General features: G+C 37.9%; 1 protein-coding gene across 10 annotated transcripts in view; it reads right to left on the reverse strand.

The window, feature by feature from the left end:
- NRG3 (neuregulin 3) overlaps positions 1-15,949 on the reverse strand; it is a 1,065,137-nt gene that overhangs the window by 29,591 nt on the left and 1,019,597 nt on the right. For all 10 annotated transcript variants that reach the window (XM_059169747.1, XM_059169746.1, XM_059169738.1 and 7 more), the window contains exons 5-6: positions 10,097-10,199; positions 3,707-3,833 (exon numbers count right to left, since the gene is read on the reverse strand). In XM_059169747.1, coding sequence (XP_059025730.1) covers positions 3,707-3,833; positions 10,097-10,199 — 230 coding nt within the window. The remainder of the gene's footprint in view (positions 1-3,706; positions 3,834-10,096; positions 10,200-15,949) is intronic.

Consider the following 15,949-nt stretch of genomic DNA (forward strand, 5'->3'; position numbering starts at 1 on the left):
CAGCATGCTTGTGTCTCCCCAATGCACGTCACTCCCCTTCTTGAGGTTCCTTACAAGCCTTCCTTTCCTATCTATTCTCTGCCTGAACTCCCAGCCAAACCTAAAACTGATGATTCCTTGAAATGCATTGTCTTAGCTGCCCACACCCCAACTCAGAGGGAAAAAAAAAATGTTTTATATATATTCTCTTTACCCAAAATGGGAGAAATATAAAAAACCACTTTTCCACATCTTATCTTGGGCCCTGTGGAAATGGTCCAGTTGAGGCTACCCTCCACTGCCCTGGCTAACATATAAAGGGTGGGTATGGGTGGGCCAGAGAGTGGAGGAGAGGGAAAGAAAAAGAAAAGAAAATCTACTGTGCTCCCAAATCTTTCAAGTGTTGGAACCCTTAGATTTTGTAATTTCTTGCTATTCTAATTCTAATCATCCCAATCAAACGAGGCATGGGGAAACATATGAGTGAGGAGTTTATTTTCATATTCCTTTAATAGTAAACAATAGGAAAGAACAGGAATGTCCCCAAGGAGGGAAGGATGAGGACACTGTGAAGTGGCCACTCTGTGGACAAGTACACTATCTCCCAAATGAGTTCATGGAGAGCATAAAGCAGAGACAGAAAATGCTATTGATCATCTGTTTGGTGAAAATGAAGGATACAAAATTTTATGTGTATTTTAGCTGCAACCCTGTAAAATATATAGGGACTGACAGAGACTCTTCCCAACCAAACTCTAGATAGCCTCCTCTGAGCCTCTTTTCTACCGTGCCTTAACTTTAGCCTCTAAGAACTGCAGATTCCCAGCACAAATGATTTCATTCACTCATATCCACACCAAAATACTTGAGTAAACTTTAATATAGTCTCTCTCACTCTCTGTTTTTTCATAGCCTTCATAGCCTTCACCCCTAGAATGACCCTGACCTTCCTTAAAATGCCTGCTTGAAAACCTAAACCAAAACCAAAACCAAAAACTCTAAAGCCTTTTGCTGTGCAGAAACTTTTGATTTGGGGAGAAGATATTTGCAAATGACAGTACAGACAAAAGGTTGATGTCCAGGATCTATAAAGAACTCCTCAAACTCAACACACACAAAACAGACAATCATATCAAAAAATGGGCAGAAGATATGAACAGACACCTCTCCAATGAAGACATACAAATGGCTATCAGACACATGAAAAAATGTTCATCATCACTAGCCATCAGGGAGATTCAAATTAAAACTACATTGAGATACCACCCTACACCAGTTAGAACCGCCAAAATTAGCAAGACAGGAAACAACATGTGTTGGAGGGGATGTGGAGAAAGGGGAACCCTCTTACACTGTTGGTGGGAATGCAAGTTGGTGCAGCCTCTTTGGAGAACAGTGTGGAGATTCCTCAAGAAATTAAACATAGAACTTCCCCATGACCCTGCAATTGCATTACTGGGTATTTACCCCAAAGATACAGATGTAGTGAAATGAAGAGCCATCTGTACCCCAATGTTTATAGCAGCAATGGCCAGGGTTGCCAAACTGTGGAAAGAACCAAGATGCCCTTCCGCGGATGAATGGATAAGGAAGATGTGGTCCATATACACTATGGAGTATTATGCCTCCATCAGAAAGGATGAATACCCAACTTTTATAGCAACAAGGATGGGACTGGAGGAGATTATGCTGAGTGAAATAAATCAAGCAGAGAGAGTCAATTATCATATGGTTTCACTTATTTGTGGAGCATAACAAATAGCATGGAGGACATGGGGAGTTAGGAGAAGGGAGTTGGGGGAAATTGGAAGGGGAGGAGAACCATGAGAGACTATGGACTCTGAAAAACAATCTGAGGGGTTTTAAGTGGTGGCGGGGTGGGAGGTTGGGGGAACCAGGTGGTGGGTATTAGAGAGAGCACGGATTGCATGGAGCACTGGTTGTGGTACAAAAACAATGAATACTGTTATGCTGAAAATAAATAAATAAATTTAAAAAAACAAAACATAAAAAACTCTAAAGCCTCCAAAAGCGTGTGCTGTTTGTTCTAGCCAACACCTGAGGAATAGCTCCCACCTGCCTTTCTGGGAGCATTTACTTGAAAAAGGCTTACAACTAACTCTAAGCTGCCCTTTGTCATTTTGAGATGTATATGTGTCTCCCCAAGCTCAGGAGTTTCTTTCTCAAGGACCTGAAAGCCAAATCTTTGAAATGTGATTAGGAAGGACAGGACCTCTGTCTCCCCATCTCTTAGTACAGAATCCTAAACTCCATTAGTTGCCAGCTAACACACAGCTGGCAAATACACTGATTTTTCACTTCCCCGACTCTGTCGAGACCCTGCCGACTCCTCTCTCTATTCCCTCATTCTTACTTTAAAACAACCAGTCCCCTCTATGCAAACTGAAGTTGAGTTCAGCTCATGCTGGAGCTTCTTCCATAATGCAATAATACATTACTGATTAAAATCTGTGCTTACTATTTTAACTAGTGGCTGCCTTCATTTATCGTCAGCAGGTCCAGTTACTAAGGAATTGAAACCCTCCATCACTGTGTTTGTGTGGCGAGGTGGTGAGATAATACCCAGAAATCATTAGCAAAAAACATCCCTTCTATTACAGGAAAGAACAGTCCCCACATAACTAGGATTACAAGTTTAACAAAACTTTGCTGGGAAGCAATTCTGATTTATGAATTCACACTAAACATCTAAGTACATCTGTTATGCATAGAAAATGGTGACTTTCTGGGTAATGATTTTTTAGAATCACAAATGATGTACAAATTCCCAGTGATTTATGCATTTGGAGGGGCATGAATATGTCCTGGGTGATTGCCTATTATACTCAAATACTAGGTTTATACCAGGGCCTTTGTTCCTTCCTTTTGTGTCTCAGAATCTGGAAGTGCAATCTTATATGGGGGCAAAGAATTCGCTAACCTGAGAGGAATATTTCCGTATGTCTTAGATGATATTTGCTTGTCTTTAATTAAGTGTTTTGCAATCTGTCGCAGAAATAATTAAAACAACTGTAGAAAGAATGTAGGATTCAAAGTGCTCATATTTCAAGTTCTGCTACCTATTTAAGGTTTGGTATTAGGACATACTGGCTCTGAGAATACCACTCTCCCTTCCCACTTGTCTTAGCTTTGACATCTCTCAAATCCCTTAAATTGGAGTTGCTTGAATACAGTACACATTCTCAGGATTCCATGGCTTCATTTTTTTTCCATTTCTCCTAGTCTCTTTTCCTTTAGACTTTGACTAGCTAATGAACCTTTCACCCATCTACCTCCTTTTGGTTTCCTCCCCAGTCTACTGCACTGTCAACCATCTCAGCCCACGAACCCCTCTGGTTCTGGTGTCTTTATCTCTTACTACAATTAAGTTCCCAGAAGGTAGAGAACATTGGATTCCTGGTGCCCAGCACCATTTTCTGACACAGAGTAAAAATGTAAGTCATTATGGAACAAACAACCACAGCTCTTTTTGCTTCCAGAGATTAATTTATATTGCACAGTGTAATCAAAAGCTGAAATTTGATTTTTCTGTTTCAATTTGTACATGTGCATTTGCACACACCCAGAACTGCAAGATGATTTAAGGAAAAATCTATAAAGAACTGAAAAAAAAAAATCTAGAAGTCTGATCCCAAGCTCCCCATCTCTTCTGAACTGGAAGCACTGAGGTGGGCTGGGGGAAGAGATATACAGACAGGTAACTTACACTTTGCAGCTGGACATGATTTTTCGCCAAGTTCTCTGACTTTGCCATTGTGCTGGATGCTTTGAGGCTATAGTTTTTACCACTTTGTGGTTCTTTCAGCTGCTCTTGAATTTGTTTAGCTTGTTTCCTGCAGGTTTAAATAAACACATAAATACTTACATCACTTTATTCTATTCATATTTGGGGGGTTCATTCATTCCCAACATCTATATTTGTCATTTGTGAAACCTGGAAAACTCAGTTAACAAAGAACATCCTTCCCTCATTTTCAACCTGAAAAACTCAGTTAACAAAGAACATCCTTCCCTCATTTTCAACCTGCCAGCCCTATCAGATAACTTCTAATCTGGAGAGAAGCTGGTTTTATCCATCAACATCCTGGGATTCACACCCAGTGGTATGTCAAAGGAAGACAGAAACATAATACATTGTCCTGGCCCCCAGGGATGCAAAAGGTCCCTAACCCTTAGTGCTCAGTGGTAAAGAATTAGAAATGCTTTGAAGTAACCAATGGAAAAATTTGAAGCTTGGACCTAACAGCCACATATAACATAGTAACAAAGTTACATTTCTATTTGTTTCATTTACATTTCCAAACATGTATAGCTTGAACACATAGCCTGCATATATACCGTAAGTATATTCCCTCTTCTACAATTTAGCAATAGCTCATTTATTATTATCATTAGATCTGAATGTGAAGATTTTTATTTCTGCTTTGTAAATAACAATTTAAAAAATAGTTAACTCTTGAAAGAGCATCTTAAAATGATGCCAAGCATCATTTTAAGTGTTTTCCATGTATCAACTCACTTATTACTTGTGATAATTCTGTGTGATGGAGCATTAACCTATACTCATTTAATATATGAGGAAACAGAGGCACAGAGAAGCTAAATAATTTTTCCAGGGTCACATTGCTAGTAAGTGGTGGGGGTGAATTACTCTCAACCACCACTTCGGACTGTCAAACCACTTGCCTATATTCCTACAGCATCTCAGTGGGAACTTCTTCCATAGGTTGGACCCTAACCATAAGGATGCAACAGATTACTCCCTTATTAACTGTTCTCTTCTAAGGGCTTTACATTAATTATCTATCAGCAGAAGACTCAATACCCAGAAACACATACACACACACACACACACTGCAGAATTGTCCAGCTCACCCCAGACTTTTAACTCTTCCCAAGATCCCTGTCAAGGATAGAGCCTTTGGTGGAGTATGTACATGGTCTCCTGCAGAAAACTTTCCCTGAGAATGGGCTTGGGTATCAGTCAAACTGTGATTTGAATCCCAGCTCTGCCACCCAACATTTTTGCTTTGATTTACTAAATCGAAATGACAGTTTTCCTAAACTTCTTTGAGCCTGTTTCCTCATCTGTGCATGGTGCTGTAAAAGCTAACTTCCAAGGATACTGTGGAAATGAAATGTGAGAACATCTGCAAAGTGTTGATCTGCTCCCATTCTCATCATTTAGTAAGCTTAGTTGTATGGGCAGATCCTATAGAGAAATTAGAACATTGGCTCAAAGATAAAGGAAAAGATTGTGTTAATTGCATCTCTCACAGGCAAGTGACAGTGTTTGCTACCAGATTTGGAAGCTCTGAGAATCATTAACTCTTTTGAATTTACAACAGGAGTGATGTAGCTCTGTTTAAAAATTACTTTTATATTTTCAATTGTTTGGGGAGTTTTTATCTCCAGTACTTTTAGTTGCTTTAATCAAGTTGTAATAATCTATCTATTTCCTAAGAGATAGTCTGTAGCCTATTGTTAAAAATAAATTTATCATATCAGCATTATACGAAGCACATTATAGCCACAAAATTCCATCAGGGATTCACTGATGAAGGAAACAGGAGATCAGGAGGTTCTACTTGAAAAGGGATTTGGCACAGAGTAAGGACCCAGCCTTACTGAAGGATTAAGTAGTAGAAACATTAACTATCTTTCCAGTAATTCTGTAATTCAGTGTCTGAGAAACGCCAGCATCTAAAGGAATTTTCCTCATAAAAATGTGTGATTGCAGTTTCCTAAATCCTTTTATATTTTGCTTTCCTTTACTGGCTTCTCACTCAAGTCCTGACTCAGTAATATTCCAGAATAAGCAGGCTTTCCTTTCTGAACCAGCCTCCTCCTGCTCTACACATACCTGCCCTGTCCCAAACACACATACTTTTGCTCTTTCTTCCTTCATCCAGCAAATGGGAACCAGGACATGAGAGGTGTCTGATTAAAATACCATTACCTCTCTCACAAGAGTCAGTGCTCTGGGAAAGAGAAGATAAGGGCTTTCCACACTGGAATGCTACTCGCCTAACAATGTCAACATTAACATTTTGTAGTTCATTGAGTTTTAAGTTTCTCTGGTCCAGTTCATCAGAAAAGAAATGATATATAAATTATGGAATATCGGGCATTCCAAGTCCACTGGTAGGCACTGTTTGTAATGTTGTGGGATGGGTTCCTGGGAAAGCAAGCACTTAGAGGGAGACAGCAGGAAGGATTTTTATGAGGGGAGGCTCTTTGGATCAACAGCTGTGGGATCATAAGAAGGGAAGCAGGACAGGGCTCAGGGAAAAAATTTGAATGTAATGCAGTCTCAGTGATGCAGATCCCAATTCCTTGGGATGCTCAGAAACCAGCATGGCCTTGCACCCTAAATTGGGGCAAAGATCTAAGTCTTTGGAGCCTCACATTGACCTGTCTTTGGAGGTGGGCTATCTCAGGTCAGAGGAAGGGAAGTTTTATTATATTTGTTTTAGCAACTGGAGGACTAAGATCTTCATTGCTCAAGAGAATCAAAGCTGCACATCAGAGCAACCATTGCCTATCTTTAATGGGCTTTCCTTGGGTTAAAATCTTTGATTTCAGAGGAGGATAACTCTGTGGTCAGGGCTGCTTTTTACTGGGAGCACCATTTTTCCTTTTTCCTTCTGTTTTTCCCAGTCATGATCATTATTCGTCCTAGCTTCTGTCTCTTGGACCCTCTCTCCTAGCTCAGTTCCATTTTTGAGTTGAATCGTGTCTTGCACTTCCCAAGTCTACTAAGGACTTTGACAGGTAGCCTTACACTTCTTACCCACGTGAGTTGAAAGCAAAAAGAAACCTACAAAAATTTACAGTTGCCATGTGAGCCCTGTCAGCCAGATTTGAATAGCTCAACTAATATTTCTAATAACTTATGGGAGTATATGAGCTTATTGGAAGTGGTGAGAAGATAATTTCTTTCATTGTGTCCTTTAGAGTTGTGGAGGTTCAATGAACTCAGAAAATCCTCTAAATCCAAGAAGGTGTTGATCGCTTCTCTCTCATCATGTTATTTCCCTTCAAACTTTCATCTGCTAACAATTTACTGTAATATTCCACGTAGCAAGGCCATGCCCTACCAAGGGTCACAAGATGATGGGCAAAGGACCAGAGTGGCAGGACCTGAGGGATTATGGGGACTAAAATATAAATGATCCAGGGGAATGTGAGCTTTTGTGTAACTCCTGACTTTATCTGGCTAGGAACTATGTATCCCAGTATATAGAATGCTGGTTCAAGTGAATTTATTTAAAAACCAATGATGGAGAGTTCCTAGAATCCTAGAAGACTTGGCACTTCCAAGATGAAGTCAAACAAATGATACACGTTATTACAACATTATGGTATGTGTGAAAGTAAGGAAAGTTCGAGGTAGAGTTTGTCTGTGCTATTTTATCCCTGAGATATGGGGATGGGAATTAGAATTCTGGGAATGAGTGGAAAGACACATGTGCCAGTGTGCTATAAAAGTTTACATTGCTTTCAGCTATACAGATTAGGTGTTTGTGTGAGGTATAGCACTCCTCTCAGGCAAAGAGAAATAAAGGAAGACCTTGCCTGGAAATTGTGCTAGAAGGAAATACACTCTTGGTCTCTAATGAGAAATATAACTCCACCTGGAAAAGGCTTCAATTTTTTATTATTACTTTGTTATTCTCACTTTTTAAAGTTATTTAATTTTGTAATAAAAGTATGTCCCAGCTGGGCAGGTGGAAAGACAACATCCTGATTAGTGTTCCTCCCTTGGCTCAGTTCTTGGAGTGCCCCACAATGAATGATATTGCACCGTGTTTCCATTAAACCCTGACACCTCACTGAGACCCAGGAGGTGGTGTTCATCTCAGAGTCCACATCCTGCCTAGAGAGGGAAAGATTGACAGCTATGAAGATGGCAGTCCTTGAGGAATCCAGCTGCTCTCCACTCGTGTGATTGTCATAATCAGTCTTTCCTTTCCATGTGGTACAACTACAAATTATACTCTAAAAATAAGTGATTAGCCACCACTCGATGGTAATTTGCTTATTGTTAAATATACAATTTCTCTCCTGTACACAGCACTTGCGGGGAGACCCTTCCAACGCCCTGTGGCGTGTGATTACCCCTTCATGTCCCGGTGCGTGCTCCTCACTCTGCTGTTACGCAGCCTCTGAGTTCCAGTGTGGAAACCCGCAGGTGTTAACCTGCAAGCTTTCATTATTTACTCTTTGGAACACTATGCTGTGCTCTCTACACTGTTATCCCATTAATCCCTAACAAATTCTATAAGGTAAATATTATTTTCGGCCATACTTTGCCAAAAAGGAAACTGAGGCTGAGGGACTGGATGCAATTTGCCTGATAATGTATAACAAGCAAGGGGGCAGCCTGGAGATCTGAATGCAGGTATGAGTGAGGCAGGTAAGTCCTGACCAGAGGCCACATAAGCTCCCTGAGAGGACACACCAAGCACTATGGGTGGCACCAGTGCACAGTATTCCTGATTCACCCTACACGGTTTCACCTTCCAGCATCTAGCCGGAGGACTGTGGGAGCCGATGTGGTACGGTAGCTTCGAGCATGCAGTTTCAACAAGAGCTGTGGAAATTCAAAGACCCCATCTGTGTGGCTTTGAAAAATTAATATTTTAAAATTAAATTCTGTTATTATTTGAAAAATGCAGCAATAATGAACAATTGAAATTGTTGTGAGGATTGAGGGATAATGCAAAGCCCAGTGTCCCTGACAAAGAGTTAAGTTCTCAAAAATGAACACAAGTAACTGTCACAGCCAAGAGTTGCCTAGGAGACATGACAATTAAATATGATGTAGTATCCTAGATGGGGCCTGGAACAAAGCATATCGGGTAAAAACTAAGGATCTCTGGAAGTACGAATTTCAGTTAGTAATACAGTATGAATATAGTCCTTGTGACAAATGCAACATACTAACATAAGACATTAGTATTAGGGGAAACTGTGTCTAGGCTATGCAGGATCTATCTGTACCATTTTCACAGTAACTCTGAATATCTAAACCTATTCGGAAATAGTTCATTAAAAAGTAATAGTTACCAATTATGGATCCATGCCCAAGTTTCCACTCTTTTTTAAAATAATAATTGCTGTTCTTTTTAAAGATCAACATATACAACATGCAGACAGGTGTCATAGACTATATCTGGAAATGGATCCGTTTTTAGAAGAGCAAATGGGGAGACAAATATAAGTCCAATGAAAAGCAATTACACATTGGCTTGCATTTCAGACAAGCTATAGGAATAGAATCTGTGCCAACTTCTTAAGGCTTGCATGACTTAAATAAAACACCTTTATCAAAGTTCATTTGGAATATATTTGTATGTATATATAGGTATGTATATAATTTATTACACATTATTAGTCAAAATTAGTACCTTTATCAGCAGAAGTTTTGGGCTCTTTTTTTTACGTTTATGTATTTATTTGCTTAAATAATTTCTATACCCAACATTGGGCTTGAACTCACGACCCTAAGATCAAGAGCCACATACTCTTGACTGAGCAACCAGGTACCCCAGAATCTCTATTCCTTAGAAGGGGAAGTATATTTGACATGTGTTTATCGACTGATAAACCAAAGTAGATCTTTCTGTATTCATATTTCATATTAGGCTGAAACCTTTATGGATATCAGGTAAAAATACTATGAAAGGAAAAGTACTTTTTTTCCCCAGAAAAGCCTAGATATTTTTTTATAATGCTTAGATCTACAGCAATGACTTCTCTGTTCAGAAGTGTTAACCTCTAAGGACAGGCAGACACTGAGGCTTTACTTTTGGCAGGTAATCAAAAATTGCAAAGAACATAGAATGTTCATGATCACAGAGTGGAATGATCATTATGTGTACCAAAGAGAAACCACACACACATACACACACGTATGCACATGCTGCATATACTCCCCACAGTCTATAAGAGATTCTAAGTCATTCGGAGATGTTTGATGGACCCATTTGCACAAGATCCCTCTGCCTGGAACACAGATGGTGAAATTAAAGAAAGACAAAGTGCTTTCACTGAGAAGTAACCTTTTAGCACTTGAGAGAGATGGTCTTACTTGCTTTTGAAGTAGAATGCTGCACAGAACATGCCCACGATGACAATTCCAAAGATGATACATGAAATTGACAGCACCTGCCTTTGATAAACTTCTTCACTCTCTGCGAATTTGAAAAACAGAATTAGAATGGATGTTAGCAGGGCACAATTTCCAACCTTTTACTTCTGAGTTGTAGGAGCTTTTCGAAGAAAACTTTTTTGTTCCTGTCATGAATAGGAAAAAATGAGGAAATTATTATGATTCAATTTCTTTGCAATCATCTACCGGCTAGCTGGTTGTTATTTTTTGTACATACAGTTAAAACACACTTATATATAGATATCACAATTATGAATCTTATTATCAAAAGATATTCCATAAATTTAGCATGTACTGAGACATATGTTTTTGAAATTTTGGTGGGCCTAAAAGAAACTTCTAGAGAAATATGTGTCCTCCAGAATTTTCCTGTGCCAGTGATGACTTCCAATTTATTTTATGTGATACTGATGCCACTGTATTTTCTGATTTGGTCCTCAGCTGTCTGTCTCCCATTCATCCATTCCCTACTATGATTGATATTACTAATGAAAGAGAACTTCAATATGTATGTGAATATTTATTCACCCATTCCTGACTTCCTCAATATCAGTGATCTGGCACAGTGATCTCAACCTCTATTACTAAAATCATATCATATAACTTCTTATCACAAAAAAATAAGAATTCAAAAATAAGGATGTCACTTTTTAACCATTACCATTCACACTCCTAGTTCATTTCCGAAATATGTCTACTGAAACAGTTCTCCCAGCATATCTGGACCTTTTTATCTATAGATCTCAGAACTTTCTATCTGTTAATTATCCTCCTCTTGTCTTCATTTTCTTTCTTTACACAGCAGGGAGACTATGATCCAGGATTAGTCATTCACTCTCTTGCAAATACCATCAACTACTGATCTCTTTCTCCTACCTTTTTACCCATTTGGCAGAATAACTGCATACAAATCCAAGAAGCTGCCTTTTTCATACCTCTACCTTGAGCAGTTCAGAATTGGGAGAGAAGATTATACAATCAGGAAGATGGAATCAATAAAAGTTGACAATGGCATTACTTAACCTAGACATCTAATAGTGACTAAAGACCTCATCAGTCTGCTGCTCCATTTTTCTAATGGTTACCCATACCTCCTCCAAACCACTCAAACATCTGACTTAATCTCCCTCACTTTCAGATCTCCCATATATATTATAAAGAAAAGGAAGTCTGAATAGTATAAATCTTCTCTACTTACAACACAAAATATACAAAATCAACTGCATCTATATCTGTTCATTTTGTTTCTCTCTTAACATAGTGTAGTATTTCTCAAACTGTACAGTGCATTGGAGTCATCTTGAGAACCGAAGGAGACTGCCACCTACATTCTCTCCTAGAGTTACTGATTTAGCAGGTATGAAGTGGGGATAGGATATCTGCATTTTTTTTTTTTTAAGTTCCTAGGTTTCCAAGGTAATTTTGTTGCTGCTGGTCTGTGAAACAAGACCAGTTGAGAACAACTGAATAGACTAAAAATCTTCAGAACATGCATCAACCATGTAAGAATAGGGGAAGTTTTTTGTTGTCGTTTAGGCCAACATGGTATGATATCCATTTTGGACCTTCTAAGTAAAAATATTTATTTAAAAGAAAGTTTCAGATATATTGCATGCACACTAAAGTTAGAGAATGATTCAATTGGGGAAAGTGTTATATTTTTGTCAAAGACTAATTCCTTTAGATGCCATTGTCTTCTATCATCTTGGGGTCTTCTCATCACTTAAAATTGAAGGGAAGGGAACACATTACAATTCATTCTATGATACCAGCATTACTGTTATACCAAAACCAGACAGAGGCATAAAAATTCAATGACATGTTGATATATATCCCTGGATTGACATGCAAAAAATCTTAATAAAATTTTAGAAAATCAAATCCAATAAGATGTTAAAAGTAATACATCATGACCAAGTGGGATTTATACAAGGAATATAAGGTTGGTTTGATTTTTAAAATTAATCTATGTGATTCACAATTTTAACAGTCAAGAAAAAATATTTAATTATCAGATTAGAGGGAAAAATTACTAACAAAATCTAACATTCATTCCTCATTAAGACTCTCAACAACTGGGGCGCCTGGGTGGCTCAGTGGGTTAAGCCGCTGCCTTCGGCTCAGGTCATGGTCTCAGGGTCCTGGGATCAAGTCCCGCATCGGGCTCTCTGCTCAGCAGGGAGCCTGCTTCCTCCTCTCTCTCTCTGCCTGCCTCTTTGCCTACTTGTAATCTCTCTCCATCAAATAAATAAATAAAATCTTTAAAAAAAAAAAAAAGACTCTCAACAACTAAGAATAAAAGGGAACCTTCTCATCCTGATAAAGAGTATCTATAATAATCTCTACCCAGGTATAAAAGACAGGATGCTTTTCCCCTGAGATCAGCGATACAGTAAAAAAATCTACTTTTACCACTTCTATTCTACACTGTAATGTAGGTTTGGTCAATGGAATAAGTAAAAAATAGAAATTACAGTCATTCAGTTGAGGAAAATTGATGGAAAATCATCTTTGTTCTCAGACTATTTGATCATCTATGCAAAAAAGCTGATGGAATCTATAAAGAGCTAGTGTAACTAACAAGTAAGCTTAGCAAGTTTTCAGGATACAAAGTTGCAGGATAGACAATACAAAAATCAAAAATGCATGTCTATTTAGTAGCCACAAATAATCAGAAATTGAGATGAAGGTATCACAGAAGCATCAAAATACAGTTTGAAGAGGTACATTTGACAAAAGATACACATGGCCTATACATTGAAATCTACCATACGTTACTGAGATAATTTAAAGAGTACCTAAATCAATGGAGAGATATATCACACTTATAAATGAAAAGACTCGATATTATTAAGATGTCACTTCTCTTCAATTTGATGGATAGATTGAGTGCAATTCTATTCAAAATATCAGGAGGCATTTTGCTATTGTTGTAGAAAACAACAAGATGATTCTAAATATAATAGGGAAATATAAAAGATCTACAGTAGCAAAATAACTTTTTCATAACCAAGAGAGAAAAACTGTAGTAGTTAAAATGTTTTATTCCAAGACTTAATATAAAACTATAGTAATCAAGGGAAGATGGTATTGGCCTATTTATAGACAGATAAATCAATGGAACAAAAGAGTCCAGAAATACATATAAACATATGTGGTCAGTTCATTTTTGATACAGATGTCAAGGCATTTAATGGGGAAAGGATATTTTCAAAAAGCACAGTGTCACAATAGTATAGCCATATCCACTAAAATGAACCTTAACTTCATACCTTGTTCAAATATAGGTTCATGAGGAATAATAGACCTTAATATAGTATCTCATACTATGAAACTATTAGGAAATGTAGAAGAAAATCTTAGTAATATGGGTTTGACAAAGATTACTTAACTATAACAGAAAAGATAGAAGCTATAAAATTTTTTAAATGAACTTTTTCCAAATTAACAATATTTAATCTTCAAGACAGTCATGAAAATGAAAAACAAACAAACAAAAAACAAAAAACAAATAAAACAGCACATTCTGGGAAAAAATCTGCAAGATATGTAATCAACAATAGACTTGTGTCTAAAATATATAAGCATCTCTTATTCAACAATAGGAAAGACAAGCAACCCAGTTTAAAAATGGGCAATATATCTGAATGAACACTTCTTCGAAGGTATATATAAAAAGATGTTCAACATTGTAGAGTTGAAAGTTCAACTATAATGAGACACATAGCATCACTACTAGAATCACTAATATTAAAGGCTGACCATATGAAAGGTGTGAACAATTTGTATTCTTGTGTACTTCTGGTAGAAATGAAAAATGGTATAACCACTTAAAAAATAGTTTCATAAAAAGTTAAGCATATACCTACCCTATGACACAGCCATTCTATCCCTAAGTATTTGCCCAAGACTAATGCAAGCATATATTCACTATGTACATAAATATTCATAACAGCTTTACTTACAATAGCAAAAAACAAACAAACAAAATCTTGGGACAACCCAAAAGCCAATTAGCAGGTAAATGAATAAACAAATTGTGGTATAGTCATACAATGGAATCTCACTTAGCAATAAAAAAGAAAGAACTAGTCCCCTGGGGCTAATAATACATTATATATTTATAAAAAATTATATATATATATATATATATATATATATATATATATAAAGAAAGAACTAGTGATAAAAGTAATTCTACACATGAATCTCAGAATAACTAGGTTGAGTTCAGTAAGTCAGACAAGAAGAAGTGTCTGTTGTGTTATTCCAGTTATACAAAATCCTGGAAAATGGAGGGGCGCCTGAGTGGCTCAGTCTGTTAAGCATCTGCCTTTGGCTCAGATCACGATCCCAGGGTCCTCGGATGGAACTCCCTGCTCATCTCCCTTTCCTCCCCACTCATGTTATCTCTCACTTTCTCTGTTGCTATTTCTGTCTGTCTCTCTCAAATAAATAAATAAAATCTTTTTAAAAAAATCCCAGAAAATGGAAACTAATCCATAGTAGCAGAAAGCATGAGTAGATTACCTGGGATCAGGAGTAGGAAGGATTGGAGGAAAGAGACCACGAAGTGGCATGAAGAGACCTTGGAGAGTCATAAATATTCTTATTGTCTCAAATGTGATGATGTTCTCATGATAAATACTTATGTCAAAATGTATCAAATGGGGGCGCCTGGGTGGCTCAGTGGGTTGAGCCTCTGCCTTCAGCTCGGTTTGTGGTCTCAGGGTCCTGGGATCGAGCCCCTCATGGGGCTCTCTCCTCAGCAGGGAGCCTGCTTCCCCCCCCCCCCGCCTGCCTCTCTGCCCACTTGTGATTTCTCTCTTTCTCTGTCAAATGAATGAATAAAATATTTTTTTAAAAGTATCAAATGATAAATTTCAAATAAGTGATTTATTTTATGTAGCAAATATAGTAGCAAGTATAGTAACAAAATATTAATTCTGAGGGACAAAAGAATACAGGGAATATAGAAGTATAGACATAATATAAAAAACACATGCTTGATACAACATTGTCGCCCATACTAACCAGTGTCTTTTTCTTCCACCATGTCTAACATTCAACTGTTTAGAGTCTCAACACATACTCCTTTCTTTCTCTCTTGAATCTTATTCTTGTATTTCTCCCTTAAATGTCTACTCACCTCTTTGGTCTCAAATTAAGTGTCATTATATCAAAAAAAATCTTGCACCGCATTGTAAACTTCATTGGTACAAGGGACTGTGTTTTTGTTAATCTATTTGTTTGATTCACTACTATTTCCCCATCACCTAGTGCAATGCTTCTTACATAGTTGAACACTGTCAGACTTACTGCCTAGAGAATAAGTAGATATTTCTGCCTTTGGAGGGATTTTCTGCTTTAAGCCATGTATGATACATCAAGTCTCACCTGGGGATATTCTTCTGGTTTATTACTTCTTTTTTATCCGCACTATGTCCTCCCTGGCTTCCCGCAAATCCTCCTTTCCTAAGCAACCACCTGCAAATAACCTTACCCACTCCTGAGAGCTAGACCTGGCTCCTTTCAGTGGCATTTACCATCCAAACCTGGCCTCCTCACTGTGACTCTGTACTCACAAAGTCCTTTTCAGAGGTCAAAGTGTCATAAGGAAAAGTGGTGAAGCCATGGGTTTCCAGGCATGATCTATAGACTGGTAGAAACTCCTATGGCTCTTTTTCTTTTCCATAGCATCTAATTGCCAGCCCCTGGCTTTTTTGTTGATTTTCAGGTTGCCTGGTCAAGCGCCAGGAAGATACTCTGTGT

The sequence above is a fragment of the Mustela lutreola genome, chromosome 4 (assembly GCF_030435805.1).
Source record: "Mustela lutreola isolate mMusLut2 chromosome 4, mMusLut2.pri, whole genome shotgun sequence".
Classification (NCBI taxonomy): domain Eukaryota; kingdom Metazoa; phylum Chordata; class Mammalia; order Carnivora; family Mustelidae; genus Mustela; species Mustela lutreola.